Source organism: Danio rerio, chromosome 13 (genome assembly GCF_052040795.2).
Source record: "Danio rerio strain M-AB ecotype USA chromosome 13, GRCz13ab, whole genome shotgun sequence".
NCBI lineage: Eukaryota > Metazoa > Chordata > Actinopteri > Cypriniformes > Danionidae > Danio > Danio rerio.
In genome coordinates, this window is record NC_141033.1 from 52465001 (window position 1) to 52486652 (window position 21652).

A 21652-nucleotide genomic window follows, 5' to 3' on the forward strand; every position below is an offset into this window, starting at 1 on the left:
GATGCTTAATCGGCTTTAAGTCAGGGCTCTGGCTGGGCCATTCAAGAACACTTACTGAGTTGTATTAAAGTTACTCTTTTGTTATTTCAGCTGTGTGCTTAGGGTCATTGTCTTGTTGGAAGGTAAACCCTTAGGCCAGTCTGAGGTCTTAAGCACTCTGGAGAAGGTTTTGGTCCAGGACATTCCTCTACTTTCTTCTTTCTTTCAATTTCAACCAGTCCCTGTATCTGAGAAACACCCCAACAGCATGATGCTGCCACCACCATGTTTCACTGTTGGGACTGTATTGGACAGGTGATGAGCAGGGCCTGGTTGTCTCCACACAGACCGCTTAGAATTGAGATTAAAAGTTCTATCTTGGTCTCATCAGACCAGAGAGTCGTATTTCTCACCATCGTGGAGCCGTTCAGGTTTTTTAAATTTTTTTTTAGCAAACTTCACTGAGGAGAGGCTTCTGTCGAGCCGCTCTGCCAATAGGAGTCAACTGGTGGAGGGCTGCAGTGATGATTGACTTTCTACAACTTTCTCCCATCTCCCGACTGCATCTCTGGAGCTCAGCCGCAGTAATCTTTGGGTTACTGTTTACCTCCCTCATCAAGTCTCTTCTCCTCTGATAGCTCAGTTTGGCCAGATGGCCAGCTCTAGGAAGGGTTCTGGTCATCCCAAACGTCTTTCATTTAAGGAGGTGGGAGACCTCTGTGCCTCTTAGAAACCTTAAGAGCAGTAGAAATGTTTCTGTAACCTTGGCCAGATCTGTGCCTTGCCACAATTCTGTCTCTGAGCTCTTCAGGCAGTTCCATTGACCTCCAAAGATGCTTAATCGGCTTTAAGTCGGGCTCTGGCTGGGCCATTCAAGAACACTTACTGAGTTGTATTAAAGTCACTCTTTCGTTATTTCAGCTGTGTGCTTAGGGTCATTGTCTTGTTGGAAGGTATACCCTTAGGCCAGTCTAAGGTCTTAAGCACTCTGGAGAAGGTTTTGGTCCAGGACATTCCTCTACTTTCTTCTTTCTTTCAATTTCAACCAGTCCCTGTATCTGAGAAACACCCCAACAGCATGATGCTGCCACCACCATGTTTCACTGTTGGGACTGTATTGGACAGGTGATGAGCAGGGCCTGGTTTTCTCCACACAGACCGCTTAGAATTGAGATTAAAAGTTCTATCTTGGTCTCATCAGACCAGAGAATCATATTTCTCACCATCGTGGAGCCGTTCAGGTTTTTTTTTTTTTTTTTTTTTAGCAAACTCCACTGAGGAGAGGCTTCTGTCGAGCCACTCTGCCAATAGGAGTCAACTGGTGGAGGGCTGCAGTGATGGTTGACTTTCTACAACTTTCTCCCATCTCCCGACTGCATCTCTGGAGCTCAGCCGCAGTAATCTTTGGGTTACTGTTTACCTCCCTCATCAAGTCTCTTCTCCTCTGATAGCTCAGTTTGGCCAGATGGTCAGCTCTAGGAAGGGTTCTGGTCATCCCAAATGTCTTTCATTTAAGGATTATGATGACACCTGTGCTATTAAAACCTTAATAGCAGTAGAAATGTTTTGTAACCGTGGCCAGATCTGTGCCTTGCCACAATTCTGTCTCTGAGCTCTTCAGACAGTTCCTTTGACCTCATGATTTCCATTTGCTCTGACATGCATTGTGAGCTGTATAGACAGCGGTGTGACATTGCAAATCAAGTCCAATCAGTATAATCAAACGCAGCTGAATTTAAATGAAGGTGTATAACCATCTCAAGGATCATCAGAAGAAATGGACAGCAGCGGAGTTACATGAGTGTCACAGCAAAGGATCTGAACACCATGTGATATTTCAGTTTTTCTTTTTTAATATATCTGCAATAAAGTCAATAGTCCTGTGTTTTTCTGTCAGTATGAGGTGCTGTGTGTACATTAACGAGGAAAAAGCAATGGCAATGGTTGCAATTTAACAAAGAGTGAAACATTTAAGGGGGTCTGAACACTGTCCGTACCCACTGTGTATATATTCATATATCCTGAAAAAAATCCTGTTTTTTTTTCAATACCAACAAATAAAAATATCATATTCTAAAATATTAAATAAAAAAATACATAAATGTTTTAGGAGCTTGACAGCCTGCGGTCATTATTTAGAGATGAACATTCAGTCTTCTTTAGCGTTCCACAAAAGAAAGTCTGTCACATGTGTGAGGACCAGCATGAGGATTAGTAGATTTGTCTAACCTAAAGATGCTTCAAATGTGACTTTGAGCTGGAGTTGGGGAAGTGTGCGTGTGATGGGGTCAAAGGTTAAAGGGTCAGAGTGCAGCAAGAGGTCACAGCAAAGCTCAGCGAATCACAGTGGCGTTAGAGAGCAGAGAGAAAGCCAGTTAGACAGCTAGACGGCACACTGAAGTCTGCTCCAATCCAACCATCAACCTAGTTAGTGAGCAGAAAACAATCCTCAGATAGTGATGCAACAACTGAGCTGGTGTTCGGCAGGACCCTGGATCCACACAGACATCTGCTTCAATTTGAGCCAAACCATACAAACAAATAAATAAACATGGAGGGGATAACCATCACTGCAGGATGACCATCGAGACAAAGCATCTATGAAAACCACTGAATCACAGCTACAAGAGGGATATTAGTCGGGTGAGTTTAATCAAAAAGAGACCAAAGCTTACAAATGAATCCAATGCAACCAGATTTCATTTAAAGAGCATCGGTAGAGCTGGGAATCGCTATTAATGTAACTGCTCTGTTTTTTAAGTTGTGTTTGAGAGTAATTATTCTGCTATCATGTGTAATCGATCGTCTGCAAGTACTGTAAGGGTGTTTTCACACCTGTGAATCGATTCAGTTGTTCCGAAACAGAGATTACAATTGTTACATTGTTGCTCTTTGCTCTTGGTGCGGTTCGCTTTCACACTGCAAAGTTTCTAATCAGACCAAAAGAGCTAAAACAAGTCACGTGTGAGTAAACTCTCCTCACATTGGTCAGAGTGTCAGGGTTTATTTTGCAGCGTCCCGCTCAGCTGTCAGGAGAGGTGGTGGTTTGGTGGTGATTGACAGGGTGTGCGCGCGACGTGTCTGAGGAGAGATGCGGTGGGGAGGGGTCAGAAGGGTGCGCGACGTAGCCTATTTGAGGACCGGGAGGGAGACGCGAGATTACCGGGAGATCATCACTCGTTTGCGGGTATCCGGAGACTCGCGAAACTTCCCGCCCTACTCATAATTCTCTCTTCATATAGCCGTAAGCCTATTACATATCCATAAAACACTGTGATATAACCGGGCTCGGATCGGATCGCTTTCTCACTGTAATCGAACCGCTCCAGGGTTCGTTTAAATCGAGCCGAGACCACCTCATTCAAGCGATCTCGGAGCGATTACTTTGGCGCGGAACAGAACGCGATTGCACTGTTCACATATGCCAAACGAACCGCGCTAACTGGGCAATCGAGACACGATTCAAAACAAAAGTGTAGGTGTGAAAGCACCCAAAGTACGGTAGTTGTGTTTCCATGTAAAGAGGTGAATTAGATACGCAAAACTGGAATATCACATAAAATTAGATTTTATAATATATTTGGGCCTGACGATCGTGTTGTCGTTGGTCAAAACCTTTGACTACGATGCGTTCCACAATGCACCAGCCCATTTTGGCTCCCCCTGTAGGTGGCTGGCCTGCAGGAGGATTGTCCCAAGTTGCTCCTTCGGGCTAAGCCCGGCCGAGTTCCATGGGAGAAAACCCAGCCACCGGGCACTCGCAAACAAGCCCCAACCCCAGGTGTGGCTCCAGGGTGGGGCCCCGGCTGCGCCATTCCGTGCAATATCACGGTCCTGGATGCTCTTTTACTGATAAGGGGTTTTTGAACCGCACTTAGTGGTGCTCCACCGTAAAAAGGTGGGTTGCATCTCCAGGTTGGAGGAAAGTCCTCACCCTAAGGTGGAGGAGTTCAAGTATCTTGGGGTTTTGTTCACGAGTGAGGGAAGGATGGAACGTGAGATCGACAGGCAGATTGGTGCAGCGGCAGCAGTAATGCGGTCAATGTACTGGTCCTGTTGTGGTAAAGATGGAGCTGAGCCGAAAGGCAAAGCTCTCGATTTGCCAGTCAATCTACATTCCTACTCTCACCTATGGTCATGAACTTTGGGTCATGACTGAAAGCACAAGATCTCGGATACAAGTGGCTGAAATTAATCTCTTTCGCAGGGTGGCAGGGCACACACTTATAGATGAGGATGAGGAGCTCTGTCACCCGGGAGGAGCTCGGAGAGGAGCCGCTGCTCCTCCACATTAAGAGAAGTCAGCTGAGGTGGCTGAGGCATCTGTTTCGGATGCCTCCTGGACGCCTACCTAGGAAGGTGTTCCAGTCCCACTGGGAGGAGGCCTCAGGGAATACCCAGGACATGCTGGACGGACTATGTCTCTCGGCTGGCCTGGGAAGGCCTCAGGATCCCCCCGGGAGAACTGAATGAAGTGTCTTGGGAGAGGGAAGTCTGGGGTTCTCTCCTAAAACTGCTTACTCCGTGACCCGGCCCCGGAAAAAGCAGTTGAAAATAAATGAATATTTGTGAATAAAGCTGCATTTACATCGCAGGATATCTGCAGGTTTCTAATGCTGTGTTCACAGCAGATGTGGCATGCGTGAATAATTCATGCTATTAGCACATAAATAGATGCGTAAACATCACATTTAAGTGCTTCATTCACAAATTAAATTCCCTTTACAATAGACTTAGATTCACGTCATTAGCAGGGCTTCAGCCTGTGACTCTAGCTTTGTTGTTAAATGGCGAACATGGATTTTATTAAGAGAATAGCTGCTCTTTATGTAGGCTGAAGAACAGCATAGATTCATTGCCAAGTCCACCAGATCTTTCAGAGGTGCACCCAGCTCTGTGAGTTCAGCAACTCCTCCAAAAACTGGAGCTGGATGTTGGAGGCTTTCAGCTGTGCTTCAGACTGAGCCAAGCCAAGTTTGATGAACTGTTGTCCGGTGTCGGCACTAGAATTTCCCCTCGGGACACCAACAACAAGCACTATGTCATAATCAAGCTCCTGGCTGGGTAAACCATATTTATTAATTAATTTTACATGCTTGAAACAGAAAAAAGTCTAAACACTTAGTAGTCGTGCTGTACGGCAGAAAGTTTAGATCGACGTCATTCGCGCTCAAAGAAGAAAGTCATAAAGGCATCCAATTAGTTTTTTGCGCATCTATTATTTGACTTCATATATAAATATGACTAAACAAAAGTGCAGAAAACCAGTGAGCAAGTCAGACTAAAGACTGGCTCACACTGCGATTTTGTAAAATCCTGAACGATTGTAGCATGTTAGATGCATGAACATGGCTCCCATGTCACACTAGCTACGTTTCCATCCACCTATTATTATGCACATTTTGCATATAACGGTTGATGGAAATGCCATGATGCGCATACATTTTGAAAATGCGCATAAAAAACATGTGCGCACAACTGAGCAGGATAAACCTTTTATTCGATAAAAAAGATGTGCATAAACTACGATGGAAACACTTTTACCGAACAAATTCCAGCATTCGCATTAAAAAGGTCATGTGATTTTGTTATAAGAGATCATGTGATGATAGAAATGTGTGTGAATGGACAAACCAGCAGGCTGAGCACACTGTAAACCATCTGGAATGTTGTTTTGGTCATCTAAAACGCCTTACCTTTTCTGTAGTAGTGTTATTATATTATTAATGACCTCCAGAATCAAGAGCATCTGTGCTCCGCGTCTGACACCTTCAAACGCCAAAGCGCATCCACTGCATGTCAGGATTGCCTTCTGAGGCGCAAGTCATTTATTCGATGAAGAAAAGATTGACGCGGCTTGTCCTACTGCAGCAAGTTCAGTTTTTACTTTTGATATTTGGTGCCAGTAATCAAGAAGTGACGATTTTGTTCGGCTTGACTCGCACATGTTTTATGCGATATTCCAGTTTTGCGCATAAAGTTTATTCGCATTTTTGGATGGAAACATTGTAAGATCTCATATCATAAAGTCAGACTGAACGATAATGAAGATGCGCCAAACACGAAAGAAAATGCCCTTGGAGTTTGACATTATCTACGCGTGACACTTTCACTATCCCGCGTTGTGAAATGATTCTTCACAGCAAACGTAAACAATCTGTAGCGGCAATTTTGCACACAACGTGTCCTAATAATAAAACCTGGAAGAAAATACGGTCTTTTTCTACATTTCCCCGTGGTCATTTAAATTGTCGATGGATTGCGTCATCAAATTCTGGGATCCTATTGGTTCTTGGATTGATGCTCATCACAGCTGCTGTCAGACAGCAGAAAATTGTCTGAAATCTTCTGGCACTACTCTAATCGCAACGGGCATTAAGCGGCTGTCTGGGAACAAGTCAAACCAACAATCAAAGATCACAGATTTTAGCCTAGGATTTCAGGAATCTTTTAGGATTTCCCAAATTTGTCTCAGATGACAAAATCTTGGCTGAAATCTCACATTGTGAGCAGGGCTTTAGTCAATTCTAAAGCTTGCACGGTTGGTGGATTGTTTATGCACCATTAAAGTCAGCATTGAAGCTGTGTCTGTTTTTTGTTTCGTAGTGTGAAGCAGTTCCAATAGAAACGGGATATTAAATGATAAAACAGTGGGCGTGGCTTGTTTTTTTTTCTACTGGGAGCTGATTGGATGTAGTAAAGTAGGCATTTCATTCAGAAAAATGGGGGAAAGGGTTTGGGGAGTTGTTATACCCTATCAAACCCCTCTTCACTGTTTCTGTTTGTTGCCCAACTGAAAGCTGGAGGGGCATGGCTAAGTATGTTAGCCCCACCCACCACATCAGGCAGACCTAATCTGAGAATTGAACTGAAAACACACAGTGCATTTTCAGATTTTATTTTTAGATTAGTAGAGCAGACTATTTTTGTTTCTTAATGACCTGCATAGATGAATTGTTCAACACAAAACTAGCAATGTGAGCTAACAACATCCATATGGTTCGTTTTGATTTCATGTGAACTTTTAATGAAGTTTCTGATTCCCAACTCTATCCAAAGCTGGTCATGACCTTCTGGTCTGTTTTCATCCACAGAACATCATCAGCACAACACAGCAGGAGCACTACAGGCATGATATGAGAGCAGAAAGCATCGGGAAACAGTGTAAACAGTGAAGGACAGTGTAAAACTAGCAACGTAGCGCTCTTGAGGATGTCAAAGTCACACCTGAACACTCCACAATAAAGAATTACAGAGGAAACTGTGCCAGAATAACTCAGGACCGACTCTTCGAACTACTGACTTAGGCAGTTGATCACATTGAACATGCTTTTTTTGAATGGTTTTCTAATGGCTGTGAGCGTTTTGTGCACTGCTTATGGAGCGGCTGAAAAAGTCAACTTTGAGCGGAAAAAGTGCGCTACATCAGTCGCGTCTTTTTCATTCTCAAATCAAATGAAAGCAGAGGCGGGGATCTTTAAATGTGGCAGCAGTGTTTGTGTTGTGAAAACGACTAAGGAGACAAGCGGTTACAACAATATCAACAGCAGCGCCTGCACACAATACGCAGCTAATTCAGTGGTTGCCTAGCAACATAAAAAGCGCAGCACATTTCTTTTTCCTTGTCAATAAAAAAATGCAGAGCGATGCACCTCGCAGTATCAGAACGTGTTGTCAATATAATGCTGTGTTTACACCAGACGCAGAATTCGCGGATAAATTGCGCTATTCACACGTAAATAGACACGTGAACATTTGAGTTTGCTCAATTCATTCGCGCATCAAAATGTGCTTCAAAATCCCCTTCATTTGTGTGTCAAATCCCGCTTCATTGGCGCTTCATTGGCGCTTCATTCGCGCGTCAGAATCCGCTTCTTTCGCGCGTCAGAATCCGCTTCTTTCGCGCGTCAGAATCCGCTTCATTCGCGCGTCAGAATCCGCTTCATTCGCGCGTCAGAATCCGCTTCATTCGCGCGTCAAAAGTCGTTTTATTCGCGCGACAGAATCCGCTTCATTCGCGCGACAGAATCCGCTTCATTCGCGCGACAGAATCCGCTTCATTCGCGCGACAGAATCCGCTTCATTCGCGCGACAGAATCCGCTTCATTCGCGCGACAGAATCCGCTTCATTCGCGCGACAGAATCCGCTTCATTCGCGCGACAGAATCCGCTTCATTCGCGCGACAGAATCCGCTTCATTCGCGCGACAGAATCCGCTTCATTCGCGCGACAGAATCCGCTTCATTCGCGCGACAGAATCCGCTTCATTCGCGCGTCAGAATCCGCTTCATTCGCGCGTCAGAATCCGCTTCATTCGCGCGTCAGAATCCGCTTCATTCGCGCGTCAGAATCCGCTTCATTCGCGCGTCAGAATCCGCTTCATTCGCGCGTCAGAATCCGCTTCATTCGCGCGTCAGAATCCGCTTCATTCGCGCGTCAGAATACGCTTCATTCGCGCGTCAGAATACGCTTCATTCGCGCGTCAGAATACGCTTCATTCGCGCGTCAGAATACGCTTCATTCGCGCGTCAGAATACGCTTCATTCGCGCGTCAGAATACGCTTCATTCGCGCGTCAGAATCCGCTTCATTCGCGCGTCAGAATCCGCTTCATTCGCGCGTCAGAATCCACTTCATTCGCGCGTCAGAATCCACTTCATTCGCGCGTCAGAATCCACTTCATTCGCGCGTCAGAATCCGCTTCATTCGCGCGTCAAAATTTGCTTCATTCGCGCATCAAAATCAGCTTCATTCGCGTATCAGAATCCACTTCCTTCGCGCCTCAAAATTTAGTTAGAGGTGTCTAGAAAAATTTATTTGACTCATCTAAAAAAATTAAGAAAGCACTTTTGTGTGTGTGTGTGTGTGTGTGTGTGTGTGTGTGTGTATAGTGTAATATCTAATTTGTGCTCATTTTTACTCAATATTGATCATATGACATTGATATTTCTTTTTTTAATTTAAGTAAAAAGCACAATGAAAACAAGAACAGAGGCTTTTTTTTGCTGGAGATGTGTTTAAAGGCTTACAACCAAACATTCTGCTGGTGGAGAAAACAAGAGAAATGAGAGAGAGAGAGAGAGAGAGAGAAAAAAAAAGCAAGCTGAAGAGCCAACATTTCAGCCAACATGCAGATTCAATAAGCATTTCATCCTTCCAGATAACACCAACACACAACCATCCTGTATCCAACATCAAAATAAGATGTATTTACACATAAAGGGCCCTATTATGCATTTCTTATTACATTCAACTTCTTCTAGTGTACAATGTTGTTGTTTGCACATGAAAAAGGACTGCAAAAGCACACCAGAAACAGTTATTCTCAATACCTACATGAAAAATACTGTAGCATTTTTTAAACACTATAGCATTTTTGAACCATAATAAAGTAGGGTAACCCTGCTGAAAAATCCAGCTTAAACCAGCCTAGGCTGGTTGGCTGGTTTTAGCTGGTTGACCAGGCTGGTTTTAGAGGGGTTTTGGACATTTCCAGACTGGTTTCCAGCCATTTCCAGCCTGGTCTTAGCTGGTCAGGCTGGGAGATGACCAGTTAAAACCAGCTTGACCAGCCTAGCCAAGCTGGGAGCCCAGCCAAAACCAGCTATGTCCAGCTTAAACCAGGCTGGTCAAGCTGGTTTTATCTGGATTTGGCTGGTAATTTTCCAGCCTGACCAGCTAAGACCAGGCTGGAAATGGCTGGAAACCAGCCTGGAAATGGCCAAAACCCCTCTAAAACAACCAGCTAAAACCAGCCAACCAGCCTAGGCTGGTTTAAGCTGGATTTTTCAGAAGGGAAACCAGGGATTCTCAACCGGTGGGATCCTGCAGGTGGCTTAAAATTAACTTAAATATTATACTATAATTATTTAATTTAATTATTAAAGGGTCACGAAAGACCAAAACACACGTGTTGAGCTGTTGACAGTGGTATATGTGTCCCACACTGCTAAAAACACTATTAGGACACCTATATTTGACTAAAAAGTGTAAATTGGTTGTTTTTACGTTATTTCAAGCAAATTCGTACTTCCAGTTTGAAACTAATTTTTGAAGCTGCGTCACGGTCATGAGATAATAGCGTGTATTCCAGCGTGCAGACTGGACGCCTGTGCCAGAGTGTGTCTTATTACATCTTACAGTGTGATGCATTAATGCATGAGTAAAGCTTGGTTCAAACCAATCAGCGCGCTCTATTGTGCAACTTCATTAATATTCATTACTGTCAGAGTGTAGACGGCAGAGACGCCACGTTGTGTTGGCAAAACAAGCGTGAAGTGTTGCTGCAGTTAAGTTTTGTTTTCATTTTCTCTCTGTGAGAGCGCAGCTGGAGTCACGTGTGGATTAACAGTGTACGCGACGCTCGACAACAATAACTTACGTGTCTAAGGAGGATTATTGTTTACCTGAGAGCTGTTCTCATCTGCAAACGCTGAGATCCGGATTCGCTTGTAGTCTTCTCTTAATAAAGACGCGGGTCTAGTTGCTGGTGATTGTCCTGTCTCTACAGATTTGGTAAGTGAGCGACCAGTGCTCTTTGTTTATTCAGTTCGTATTTTATTCGTATGAAACAAACTATTGCACCGAGTGTAAACAAATTAGCACTAACAGTTACAACCAAACTATAACCTCGTGTTATCGTGAATAACACACGCGGCTTTCTGACACTACCTGCCGTGTGCATCTAAGTTTCCGGGAAATGCAGAGTTTTTTTTTTCTCTCATTCGCCGTGCGGTATCAAACATTGCATGAAAAATACACGCTTAGAGCAGCTCCTCGAATCAAATATCACGTTTGTCGGGAGGGACATGAATGAATTCTCTGAATGAAAGAGCCAAACTGCAGTTAAAGTCCACCATTTAATAATTTGGCAAATAATTCGACTACAGATGTCCATGTAAACACAGTCACTTTGTCCCCTGTGTGTGTGTGTGTGTGTGTGTTTGTGTGTGTGTGTGTTTTGACTCTGAAATTCAGCGCGCCCAAATAGACACTCCCACACCAAGCCTCTTTTCTTCCTCCGACACTCCCCCCTAAACAGAGCTGGACACGCCCACTTTTCTGACTTTTTCCAAAGTAGAGGTGTGAAAACTTAAACACTGCTTAAACAAGGGGGTTTCATGGCCCTTTAAATACGTCATTTTAAAATTCTAGCAGTAATGGTATTACCTGTTTTCTGTGATTGTTTGAACAGGTTAATTCAGACTCTGTGCACAAACAGACTCACTGTTAATTACAGACATAACTGTGGCTAATATTTCCGATCGCTGCACATCAACTGGGACTTCTTTCTCAGGTGTATTAAGCAATTAGTACTAAGTATTAAGCCTGCCTCAGGTCTGCAACTCATACTGTATCAGAGTCACACACGGCCGTTGATTCACACACTGTGCGTGCTCTCTTTGTCTAACGTCTGGCAAGCGTTTTATAAGGGACGCGCGTCCATACAGTACAATAATGTCCAGCTACAAACCAAACCACCTTCAAGTCGATGCGTTTCAACAGATTTAGAGGGTTTTTACTGTATTTTACATTTAGGGTTCAGGTGAGGTTGTTTATTTTAATGGATATACAGTAGATCACTAGAAGTCAGTCTAACTCAAAGCATCAGCAGTTTTTGTTTCGCCATCTCTAGTAATCCTGTCAGGTTCATTTACAGAAGTAAAGAATTCAGGAGCTTTGAACCTGTCTGTGTGCTTATATATTAAAATATTTATTATGATATTTAATATTATGATATACACATATGCAATTTTATATATATATATATATATATATATATATATATATATATATATATACACTTTTTTTATACAGTCGGTTAGATGTAATAAAGATGTAAAATAAGTCTCTGATGTCTCTAGAGTGTGTTTGTGAAGTTTCAGCTGAAAATACCACACAAATAATGTTGTATAACTCAACATTAGTTATATTAGGCTTTAATCCTAATTGTGGTGTTTTAGTGACTGTCGCTTTAAATTGAAATGAGATTGTGCTCTTTACAAAAGAGGGTGGAGCTACAAATACCTGTGTGTCAGCATAGTGGCAGATTCAAAAACAAGACTAAGGGCCCTATCATACACGCTGCGCAATGTGGCGCAAGGCGCGATCCAATTGTTATTTGCTACTTTCAGCTCGGCGCAAAGGTCATTTTAAGGTGTTGCACCACGCTTTTTAAATAGCAAATGCATTTGCGCTCATATGTGCACCCATAGGCGTTCTGGTCTAAAAAAGCAGGCGTGTTTTGGCGCGTTGTTATTTTGAGAAACTGTAATAGTCTGTTCTTTAGACCAGAACAAACCCGGTCTAAAGTCCGGCGCAGAGCGCGTTAGTTGTGCGCCTCACTTGCACACTGCTTAATACACACAAGATGTAGAGCAATACGCAAATATCTTTACATATGAAAAAGAATTAAAATATTAAGGGTATATATATATATATATATATATATATATATATATATATATATATATATATATATATATATATATATATATATATATATAGGATATAATAGGGATATATATATGATATAAATATAAAGGATTAAAATATTACAAAACATATTATTTTCTAGCCTCCATGAATTTAAAAACCACTGCATCTTTCACCTCGGGAGGCTTTTTTAGTTCATTCATAACAATTTGCTTTTGTATAATGTTATTATTATTAGCAGTATTATTTATTATATCCATATTTATATTTGTTTTATTAAAAACAAGCTTAGATTTGTCCACCTGCAGGTTTTAGACCTTATGGGGCACAGCATGTCTATTTGGAAATAACTCAGTATATTGAGCACACTTCATTATTATGGTTTGCTGGAAATTAGAACTGAATTTAGAAATAGTTTTGAAACAAATCTTTGCGCTTAACAAACGAAATTAATTATTTTTAGGCTAATTGTGTAAAGGTTTCCCTATCCACGAGAGCAAAAGCGAAAGTGAACTTACTTTACGTCATGTAAATAGCGAATGCGCTCTTGGCGCGACGCAGCTGGCTCTTAAAGGGAATGGGAGATGAGACTCTGATTGGTTTATATAACTCATTAATACTCATTATTATATAACTCATTAACCCTATAAATCATTAATAAAATAAGCTCAACACTTTTAGACCATGTGGCATGGCGCAAAGCGGATTTTCCCGTCCTCATATTAGCACAAATGGATTCTGACACTCCCTAAATGCATTTGCGCCCTGCGCTTTCCGTTTTGCACATGGACCGTCAAAATAGAGCCCTAACATCCTATGCTAATGAGGGAAAGATTGTCACTAATGAATGGGCTTATTTCCATCTCCGTTGACTTGTACAAAGGGAGAATGTCAATTAAAGAGTTTCTGCAGACTCTGTCTGATATCAAGTCTGATATTAACAAAAACAATCAATACATTTCTTCCATTGGAAGCTGGTTATATTCACAGACAGTTGCCACACAAATATGTTTAAACCCCCTATAAAAGTCATTTTTGCATAATAGGTCCCCTTTAAATGTTTTCATGATCATGTTTCTCCCTCTTTTTTCATTTTTGCCTCAGTTTCTCTCTCTCTCTCCTTCATAGCCATGCACTGATGCTCATACTGAAAGCCTCACTCACCCTGACAGATCTTTGTCGTCTGGTTCTTCACACGGTTCCTCCTTCACGTCCTCAGTGACGTCAGTCTCCCCTGTGGACATGCATTGTTTGACCTCTTCATTCATCTCGTTCTCCTCCTCAGCGTGCTTCTCATCCTCCTTATTTTCACCGCTGATGTCCGCTTTTTCTTCACATGGGGTCACGGTCTCCGTTTTCTCCTCCTGAGCGGAAATAACATGCCCTTTTCATGAATGCGATTCAACCCTAATTAAACTTTGATTTGTAAATGCATCATTGTTTTTATTCCAACAGCTTGTGTGGAGGGGAAACATGACTTATGAATATGCATGAGGGTCAGACACATTCCTGCTGAGAGACTAAATTAACAGATGTAACAGATATAAAGATGAAAACAGTGGCTCTGCTTTAAATGCAACACTAGTGTTCTGCATAATGCACAGTATGTACTTTATACTGCCTACTTGTGTTGGGGAAGAAGCATTAAAATAAATAACCTAAAGGGCAGATGACAAACAAATAAGCTAACAACAAGCTGGTAATCTATTTAAATGGAGAAAAACAAGTGGTATGAGTAGTGAGTCATAAGGTTAGATTGAGTAGTTTGAGTAAAGTATGTGTAGGCTTAGTTTCAGAAACATGAGTAATATAAATAGTTTTGGAAGTTTGACTGAAGTATGAGTAGAATTACTTTACATACGAGTATAGTGAGACTTAATATCAGTATAATAAATAATATGAGTATTGTGTGTAATCATGTAGTAGTATAAGTATGTGAGCTTAAGTTAGTGTAAGTTAGAGTAAGCTTTGTAATATTATATAGCTAAGTAAAAGTAACTTGAGTAACTGGAGTGTTATAAAAGTTTAGTGTAAACAATATAAGTAGTTTGAGTAAAATAAATAGACTAAGTAGTATGAGTAGTATGAGTAGACCTAGTTAGTAGTGTGAGTAGTAGAAGTAGATCTAGTATCTGTAGTTTAAGTAGTGTAAGTAGTATGAGTAGACATAGTATTGGTAGTATAAGTAGTGTGAGTAGTAAGAGTAGATCTAGTATCAGTAGTATAAGCAGTGAGAGTAGTATGAGTAGATCTAGTATCAGTAGTATAAGCAGTGAGAGTAGTAAGAGTAGATCTAGTATCAGTAGTATAAGCAGTGAGAGTAGTAAGAGTAGATTTAGTATCAGTAGTATAAGCATGAGTAGATCTAGTATCAGTAGTATAAGCAGTGAGAGTAGTATGAGTAGATCTAGTATCAGTAGTATAAGCAGTGAGAGTAGTAAGAGTAGATCTAGTATCAGTAGTATAAGCAGTGAGAGTAGTAAGAGTAGATTTAGTATCAGTAGTATAAGCATGAGTAGATCTAGTATCAGTAGTATAAGCAGTGAGAGTAGTATGAGTAGATCTAGTATCAGTAGTATAAGCAGTGAGAGTAGTAAGAGTAGATCTAGTATCAGTAGTATAAGCAGTGAGAGTAGTATGAGTAGATCTAGTATCAGTAGTATAAGTAGTGAGAGTAGTATGAGTAGATCTAGTATCAGTAGTATAAGCAGTGAGAGTAGTATGAGTAGATTTAGTATCAGTAGTATAAGCATGAGTAGATCTAGTATCAGTAGTTTAAGCAGTGAGAGTAGTATGAGTAGATCTAGTATCAGTAGTATAAGCAGTGAGAGTAGTAAGAGTAGATCTAGTATCAGTAGTATAAGCAGTGAGAGTAGTATGAGTAGATCTAGTATCAGTAGTATAAGCAGTGAGAGTAGTATGAGTAGATCTAGTATCAGTAGTATAAGTAGTGAGAGTAGTATGAGTAGATCTAGTATCAGTAGTATAAGCAGTGAGAGTAGTAAGAGTAGATCTAGTATCAGTAGTATAAGCAGTGAGAGTAGTATGAGTAGATCTAGTATCAGTAGTATAAGTAGTGAGAGTAGTAAGAGTAGATCTAGTATCAGTAGTATAAGCAGTGAGAGTAGTATGAGTAGATCTAGTATCAGTAGTATAAGCAGTGAGAGTAGTATGAGTAGATCTAGTATCAGTAGTTTAAGTATGAGTAGATCTAGTATCAGTAGTATAAGCAGTGAGAGTGGTATGAGTAGATCTAGTATCAGTAGTATAAGTAGTGAGAGTAGTAAGAGTAGATCTAGTATCAGTAGTTTAAGTACGAGTAGATCTAGTATCAGTAGTATAAGCAGTGAGAGTGGTATGAGTAGATCTAGTATCAGTAGTATAAGAATGAGTAGATCTAATATCAGTAGTATAAGTAGTGAGAGTAGTAAGAGTAGATCTAGTACCAGTAGTATAAGTAGTGTGAGTAGTATGAACAGATTGAGTAGTGGACCATGAGTCTAAGGAGATTTAGTATTAGTAACATTAGCAGAGCGAGGAGTATAAATAGTGTAGTTTGAGTAACATGAGAATAATAAGATTTAGTAATTTGAGTAATATGTATAGACCAAGTGGTATGTGTATACTGAGTAGTTCGAGTAGACGCAGTATAGGTAGTATGGGAGGAATGAGTAGTATAAATAAACTGAGCTGAATGAGTAAACCTGGCATCAGTAGTATGTGTAGATTGAGTAGTATGATTAAACTGAGTAGTATGAGAAGACTTGGTCTTAGCAGTATGTGTAGAGTGAGTAGTATGTGTAAACTGAGTAGCAAGAGTAGGCAGGGTATCAGTAGTATGTGTAGTATGAGTGAACTGAGTAGGATGAAAACAATTATACTTCATACAGTATGTGTAGACTAAATATCAGTAGCATGTATAGTGCGAGTAGTGTGTGCAAGGTAAGTAGTATTAGTAGACTGAGTAGTATAATTAACCTGACTAGTATGTGTAGACTAGATGGTAGACTCAGTCGTAGGCTGTTGTAGCAGTAGTATGAGTGGTCTGGATAGTAGACTGAGTAGTATGTGTAGTGTGAGTACCTTGAGCAGATGCCGTGTGCAGGATCTCTCTGATTCTGTGATGCTCTTGTGTTCTTCTGGTGTGTTTAAAGAGACAGTGTTTTCAGTGCTGATCACTTCCTCAGCTTTCACCTCAGTTTTACAGCTCGTCTTCTCACCAGTTTTATATGGCAGATCCATGCGGAAGCTGATTCCTGTGGAGGTGCAGTAATCCTCAAAACCATACAGGTACCTGCGGGAGGATGTGCAACCATTATTCATTACCATTCACATCTCAGTTATTAACAATGTTGGATGTAAAGAGTTACAAAGCAAATAATACAGCTGCTAAAATACTTCATTCATTTTCCTTTAGCTTAGTCCCTTATTGATCAGGGGTCGCCACAGCGGAATGAACCGTCAACTATTACGGCATATGTTTTACACAGCAGATACACCCATACACACACTCATACACTAAGGCCGATTTGCTTTACCCTATTCCCCTATAGCACATGTGGTTGGACTGTGGAGAAAACCAGAGCACCTGGGGTCCGTTCTTCATACCTCGCTTAAATGATCTAAGATGATTTGGCAGATCCTGGATCTTTTAATCTTGATAACTGATCTCTCGCTAATTTGGTTCTTCAAACGAGTTCTCGAATCAGATTAGAATGTCTGGATGAACTGATCTGAGATCGCTGCGTGTGTTGTGAAGGACAGATCTATCGATCCTCGAAATCATGATCAGCAATGCAACGATTGGCTGACGGCACAGCAGCGTAATGACATCATCTGATTAATATTCAATTATCCATGTAAGCAAAATTACATCAAATTAGCAGTAAACGGCTTGTTAAATATGTCACGCAATAACCTTCCACATTTGTTGTGAGCTGCAGGCTTTACACTTTCATGTGTCAAGAGTATTCATCATGTATTTCAATGCAAATCAATGTATTTAGTTCCACATTTAGAAAAGATTTTCTTTATTATAGTAGCCGTTTTTTAATCGGTGTAAAGAATAACTGGTTGTTTACAAAAGCATTTTCATATTGGTAAAAGCATCAAATCACTGGCATATTAACTATCAAAACATGTTTATGACTGCTGAAATGTATTATTGCTTTAAAAAAAAGTCACATATTTTGCATTTCTATTATACACAATTTGTACTAAAGCGATCTAAAAAGTTCATATCAATAAGTTTTCTCTTTGCACCACCAGGTGGCAGTCTTTGTACTTTCATTTCGAGGTTGCAGATTGCATACGTTTTATTAATATGTATAACTTAATTTATTTTATTAATGACTATAACTTTATATATATAGTTAAAAAAATATGTACCATTTTCCCAAGTGTATATAACTACTACTGTAAGAAAATATCAGAATTCAGAACATACTTTCTGTATTATCTTTGCTTGAACTGAGCCGATCTAATCCTGTTTATATGAATTGAACCTGCTCCCGATCAGGTTTGACCTAGCAGAACTGTTGCTATGACAACAACTCTCGGATCAGCTTTGAAGAACGAAACGATCCTGGACCGTGTCAAATCGTCAATATCCAAATCCAGCTTACTGAGTAATCCACGTACGAAGAACAGACCCCTGGAGGAAACCCATACCAAAACAAGGAGAACATGCAAACAGAACATCCATCCATCCATCTATCTATCTATCTATCTATCTATCTATCTATCTATCTATCTATCTATCTATCTGTCTGTCTGTCTGACTATCTGTCTGTTTATCCATCCATCCATGTCCGTCCGTCCATCCATCCATCCATCCATCCATCCATCCATCCATCCATTCATCTATTCATGTCCGTCCATCCAACCATCCATCCAACCATCCTTCCATCCATCCATCCATCTATTCATCTATTCATGTCCGTCCATCCAACCATCCATCCAACCATCCATCCATCCATCCATCCATCCATCCATCCATCCATCCATCCATCCATCCATCCATCTATCTATCTATCTATCTATCTATCTATCTATCTATCTATCTATCTATCTATCTATCTATCTATCTATCTATCTATCTATTGTTCTATTTATTCATCCATCCGTCCGTCCATCCATCCATATATCCATCCATCTATATATCTATCTATCTATCTATCTATCTATCTATCTATCTATCTATCTATCTATCTATCTATCTATCTATCTATCTATCTATCTATCTATCTATCTATCTATCTATCTATTGTTCTATTTATTCATCCATCTGTCCGTCCATCCATCCATATATCCATCCATCTATCTATCTATCTATCTATCTATCTATCTATCTATCTATCTATCTATCTATCTATCTATCTATATATCTATCTATCTATCTATCTGTCTGTCTATCTGTCTGTCTGTCTATCTATCTATCTATCATTTCATCCATCCGTCTGTCCGTCCGCCGTCCATCCATCAATCCATCCATCCATCCATCCATCCATCCATCCATCCATCCATCCATCCATCCATCCATCCATCCATCCATCCATCCATCCATCTATCTATCTATCTATCTATCTATCTATCTATCTATCTATCTATCTATCTATCTATCTATCGTTGTATTTATCCATCCATCCGTCCGTCTGTCCATCCATCCATCTAACCGTCCATCCATCTATCGTTCTATTTATTCATCCATCCGTCCGTCCGTCCGTCCATCCATCCATCCATCCATCCATCCATCCATCCATTCCTCTATCTTTGTATCCATCCATCTATCGTTCTATTTATCCATCCATCCGTCCGTCCGTCCATCCATCCATATATCCATACATCCATCCATCCATCCATCTATCTATCTATCTATCTATCTATCTATCTATCTATCTATCTATCTATCTATCTATCTATCTATCTATCTATCTATCTATCTATCTATCTATCTATCTATCTATCTATCTATCTATCTATCTATCTATCTATCTATCTATCCATCCATTCTTCTATTTATCTACAGATGCAAACATGCACACCCGTCAGTAACTGACTGTTTTGTTTTTTTTCTTCTGTTCTTTGTTGTTTTTTCGCAGCTGTCCAATGACTTGGCTAATTAACCTAGTTAAGTCTATAAACTGCACTTTCAAAATATCTAATAAGATATATTTTAATGTCATCATGCCAAAGTCAGAAAAAAATTGTTTTTAGAAAATAGCCATTTGTTTAAAAATGTGCTGAAAAAAAATCTCTCCATTATTCAGCACTTGAGAAATAACTGAGAAAGTGTTCAAATTACACAGCAATCATTTTGCTCTGAACTCTGTATATACCATAGTGTAGATCTGTTGTAGCACAGTTTCCATGAACAATATCAGGCAGCCGAAAGCATATCAGAATGATTTTTTGAAGGAAATCAGACAGGACGAGCGCTCACAGTCCTCGCTCTCGTACAAGTCAAAACATTTTGCGCTGACTTGACGCGCCACCGCTGAGCATCTCACATTTACAGTCACTGTCATGCTGTCTGAGTGAAAGCAGATGCTGAAGGATGCACATACTTTCTGTAGGCACACTTGACGTTGTAGCCGGCGGCGGAGTTGAGCACGGGGATGCCCAGATCCTGATACACCTGCTTCCAGACAGATCCGCTCTCGATCTGAAACACACACGAACACGTTATTACTCAATGCAGAAGCAACAGCCAAAGAAAAAAAAGATTAATCAAAGGATTGTGATTTCTTTTTGACGATTCTGAATCAATTCTCAAACGTTTAGCATTGATTTTGTATTTACAGTTTTTCTCAGTTGCTTTGGTGCATTTCTCATTACATTATTTACATTTGCACAGCAGTTAATGCATTTCTCAAAACAATCAGTCATTTGTGCACATCACAGAAGCAGTTTCTCATTCCTTCCAACAACTTGCAAATGCTTTTGGACATGCATCAATTGCTTTTATACAACTCTCTGCTGTTTATATCATCTGCTTATGTCATGTCAGTCAAAATGAACTAAACTTGTAAATGCTGAATAGTCACTCAGTATAAAACTGTAAGGGTGCTTTCACACCTGTTTTATTTAGTTTGAATGAATCGCACTAGAGTTCGTTTTCCCTTTTGGTGCGGTTCGTTTGGGCAGGTGAGAATGCAGCAATCGTACTCGAGTGCTCACCAAAGGCGGACCAAATAAGCATACCGAGACCTGCTTGAAGAGGTGGTCTCGGTACGGTTTCAAACAAACCCTGGAGCGGATCGTTTGTGGTGAGAATATGATCCGTACTAAAACAGGTCCAACCGCAAAAAGTACTGCGCCTTTTGGACTAATCCAGCTGCCGTAGGCCGATGCGCTTTGCATTACCGTACGTTCACACTGAAAGCGGCGAGAGCGTCAAAGTAGCCGGAAGTCATTAATTTTCAATGAGAGCCCGCGGCGAGGAGCAACGCGGCGCGGCGCGTCTTCGCCGGCGTGGGCGTAGAGGATAGTTGAAATCAAGTTAACTTTATGGTAATGAGCTATGATGCGGTTCGGCGGCAAGGAATCAGAATGAAGACGTTCACCGCTTGATAGGAGTTCAGAGAACACAGACCTGTGAACTTTGGTTCCGACCACAGTTGTTCCAAAGGGTTTAATGATTGTGGTCGCCGGATTTCCAATTATTTACAATGTTTTCTTACATGAACATGCATTAAATAAGTTACTGGCGAGTTACTGATGTGCATTAATGTTATATATATTTATCTTCAAAAAGCGGGAATCTCACAAGACGTGACAGTACAAAACAATAATGCTGCTTCAGGATATTTCAGACATATGGACACATATTGGATAAATAGAGCAAAGCCACACCACACGCAACTTGATCTTCCATTGTTAAATGAATTTGATAAGAAGTGCGCAACATTTTCACGCTAGAAACATGTTTTATGCAGGAATGTAACTGATATGCTGCAACGGCTCCTTTAAATATGAGATCAATGTAGCGAGTTTTGACGCTCCCGCCGCCGGAGCTGAAGGCAGACAGCGTTGTCGCCAGGGCGGCCAGAGCGACCTTGGACGCTCTCGCCGCTTTCGGTGTGAATGTACGGTTATGGGATGTAAAGGGAAAATATTTGTTGACAGCGCTTTACCAATAGAGAGAGAGAGGGGGGAAAACATTACCTTATGGATCGTTGGTAATATTTCCGCAAGATGAGCATGTCGCAGTTTAGCTAAATTAATAAAGTGCGATGCAT

The 21652-nt window shown here is 40.8% G+C and overlaps 1 protein-coding gene across 18 annotated transcripts in view; it reads right to left on the minus strand.

Moving 5' to 3' along the window:
• Positions 1–21652, minus strand: part of arid4b (AT-rich interaction domain 4B) — a 138234-nt gene that overhangs the window by 29945 nt on the left and 86637 nt on the right. For 10 of the 18 annotated variants that reach the window (XR_015506416.1, XR_015506415.1, XR_015506412.1 and 7 more), the window contains exons 14-16: positions 19979–20076; positions 16497–16707; positions 13578–13777 (exon numbers count right to left, since the gene is read on the minus strand). Coding sequence is in view for 10 of the 18 variants with exons in the window: in XM_087279805.1 (XP_087135931.1) it covers positions 13578–13777; positions 16497–16707; positions 19979–20076 (509 nt within the window). In the remaining 8 variants the exon portion in view is untranslated. The remainder of the gene's footprint in view (positions 1–13577; positions 13778–16496; positions 16708–19978; positions 20077–21652) is intronic. The other 8 variants (XR_015506418.1, XR_015506417.1, XR_015506414.1 and 5 more) reach the window with 1 other exon arrangement.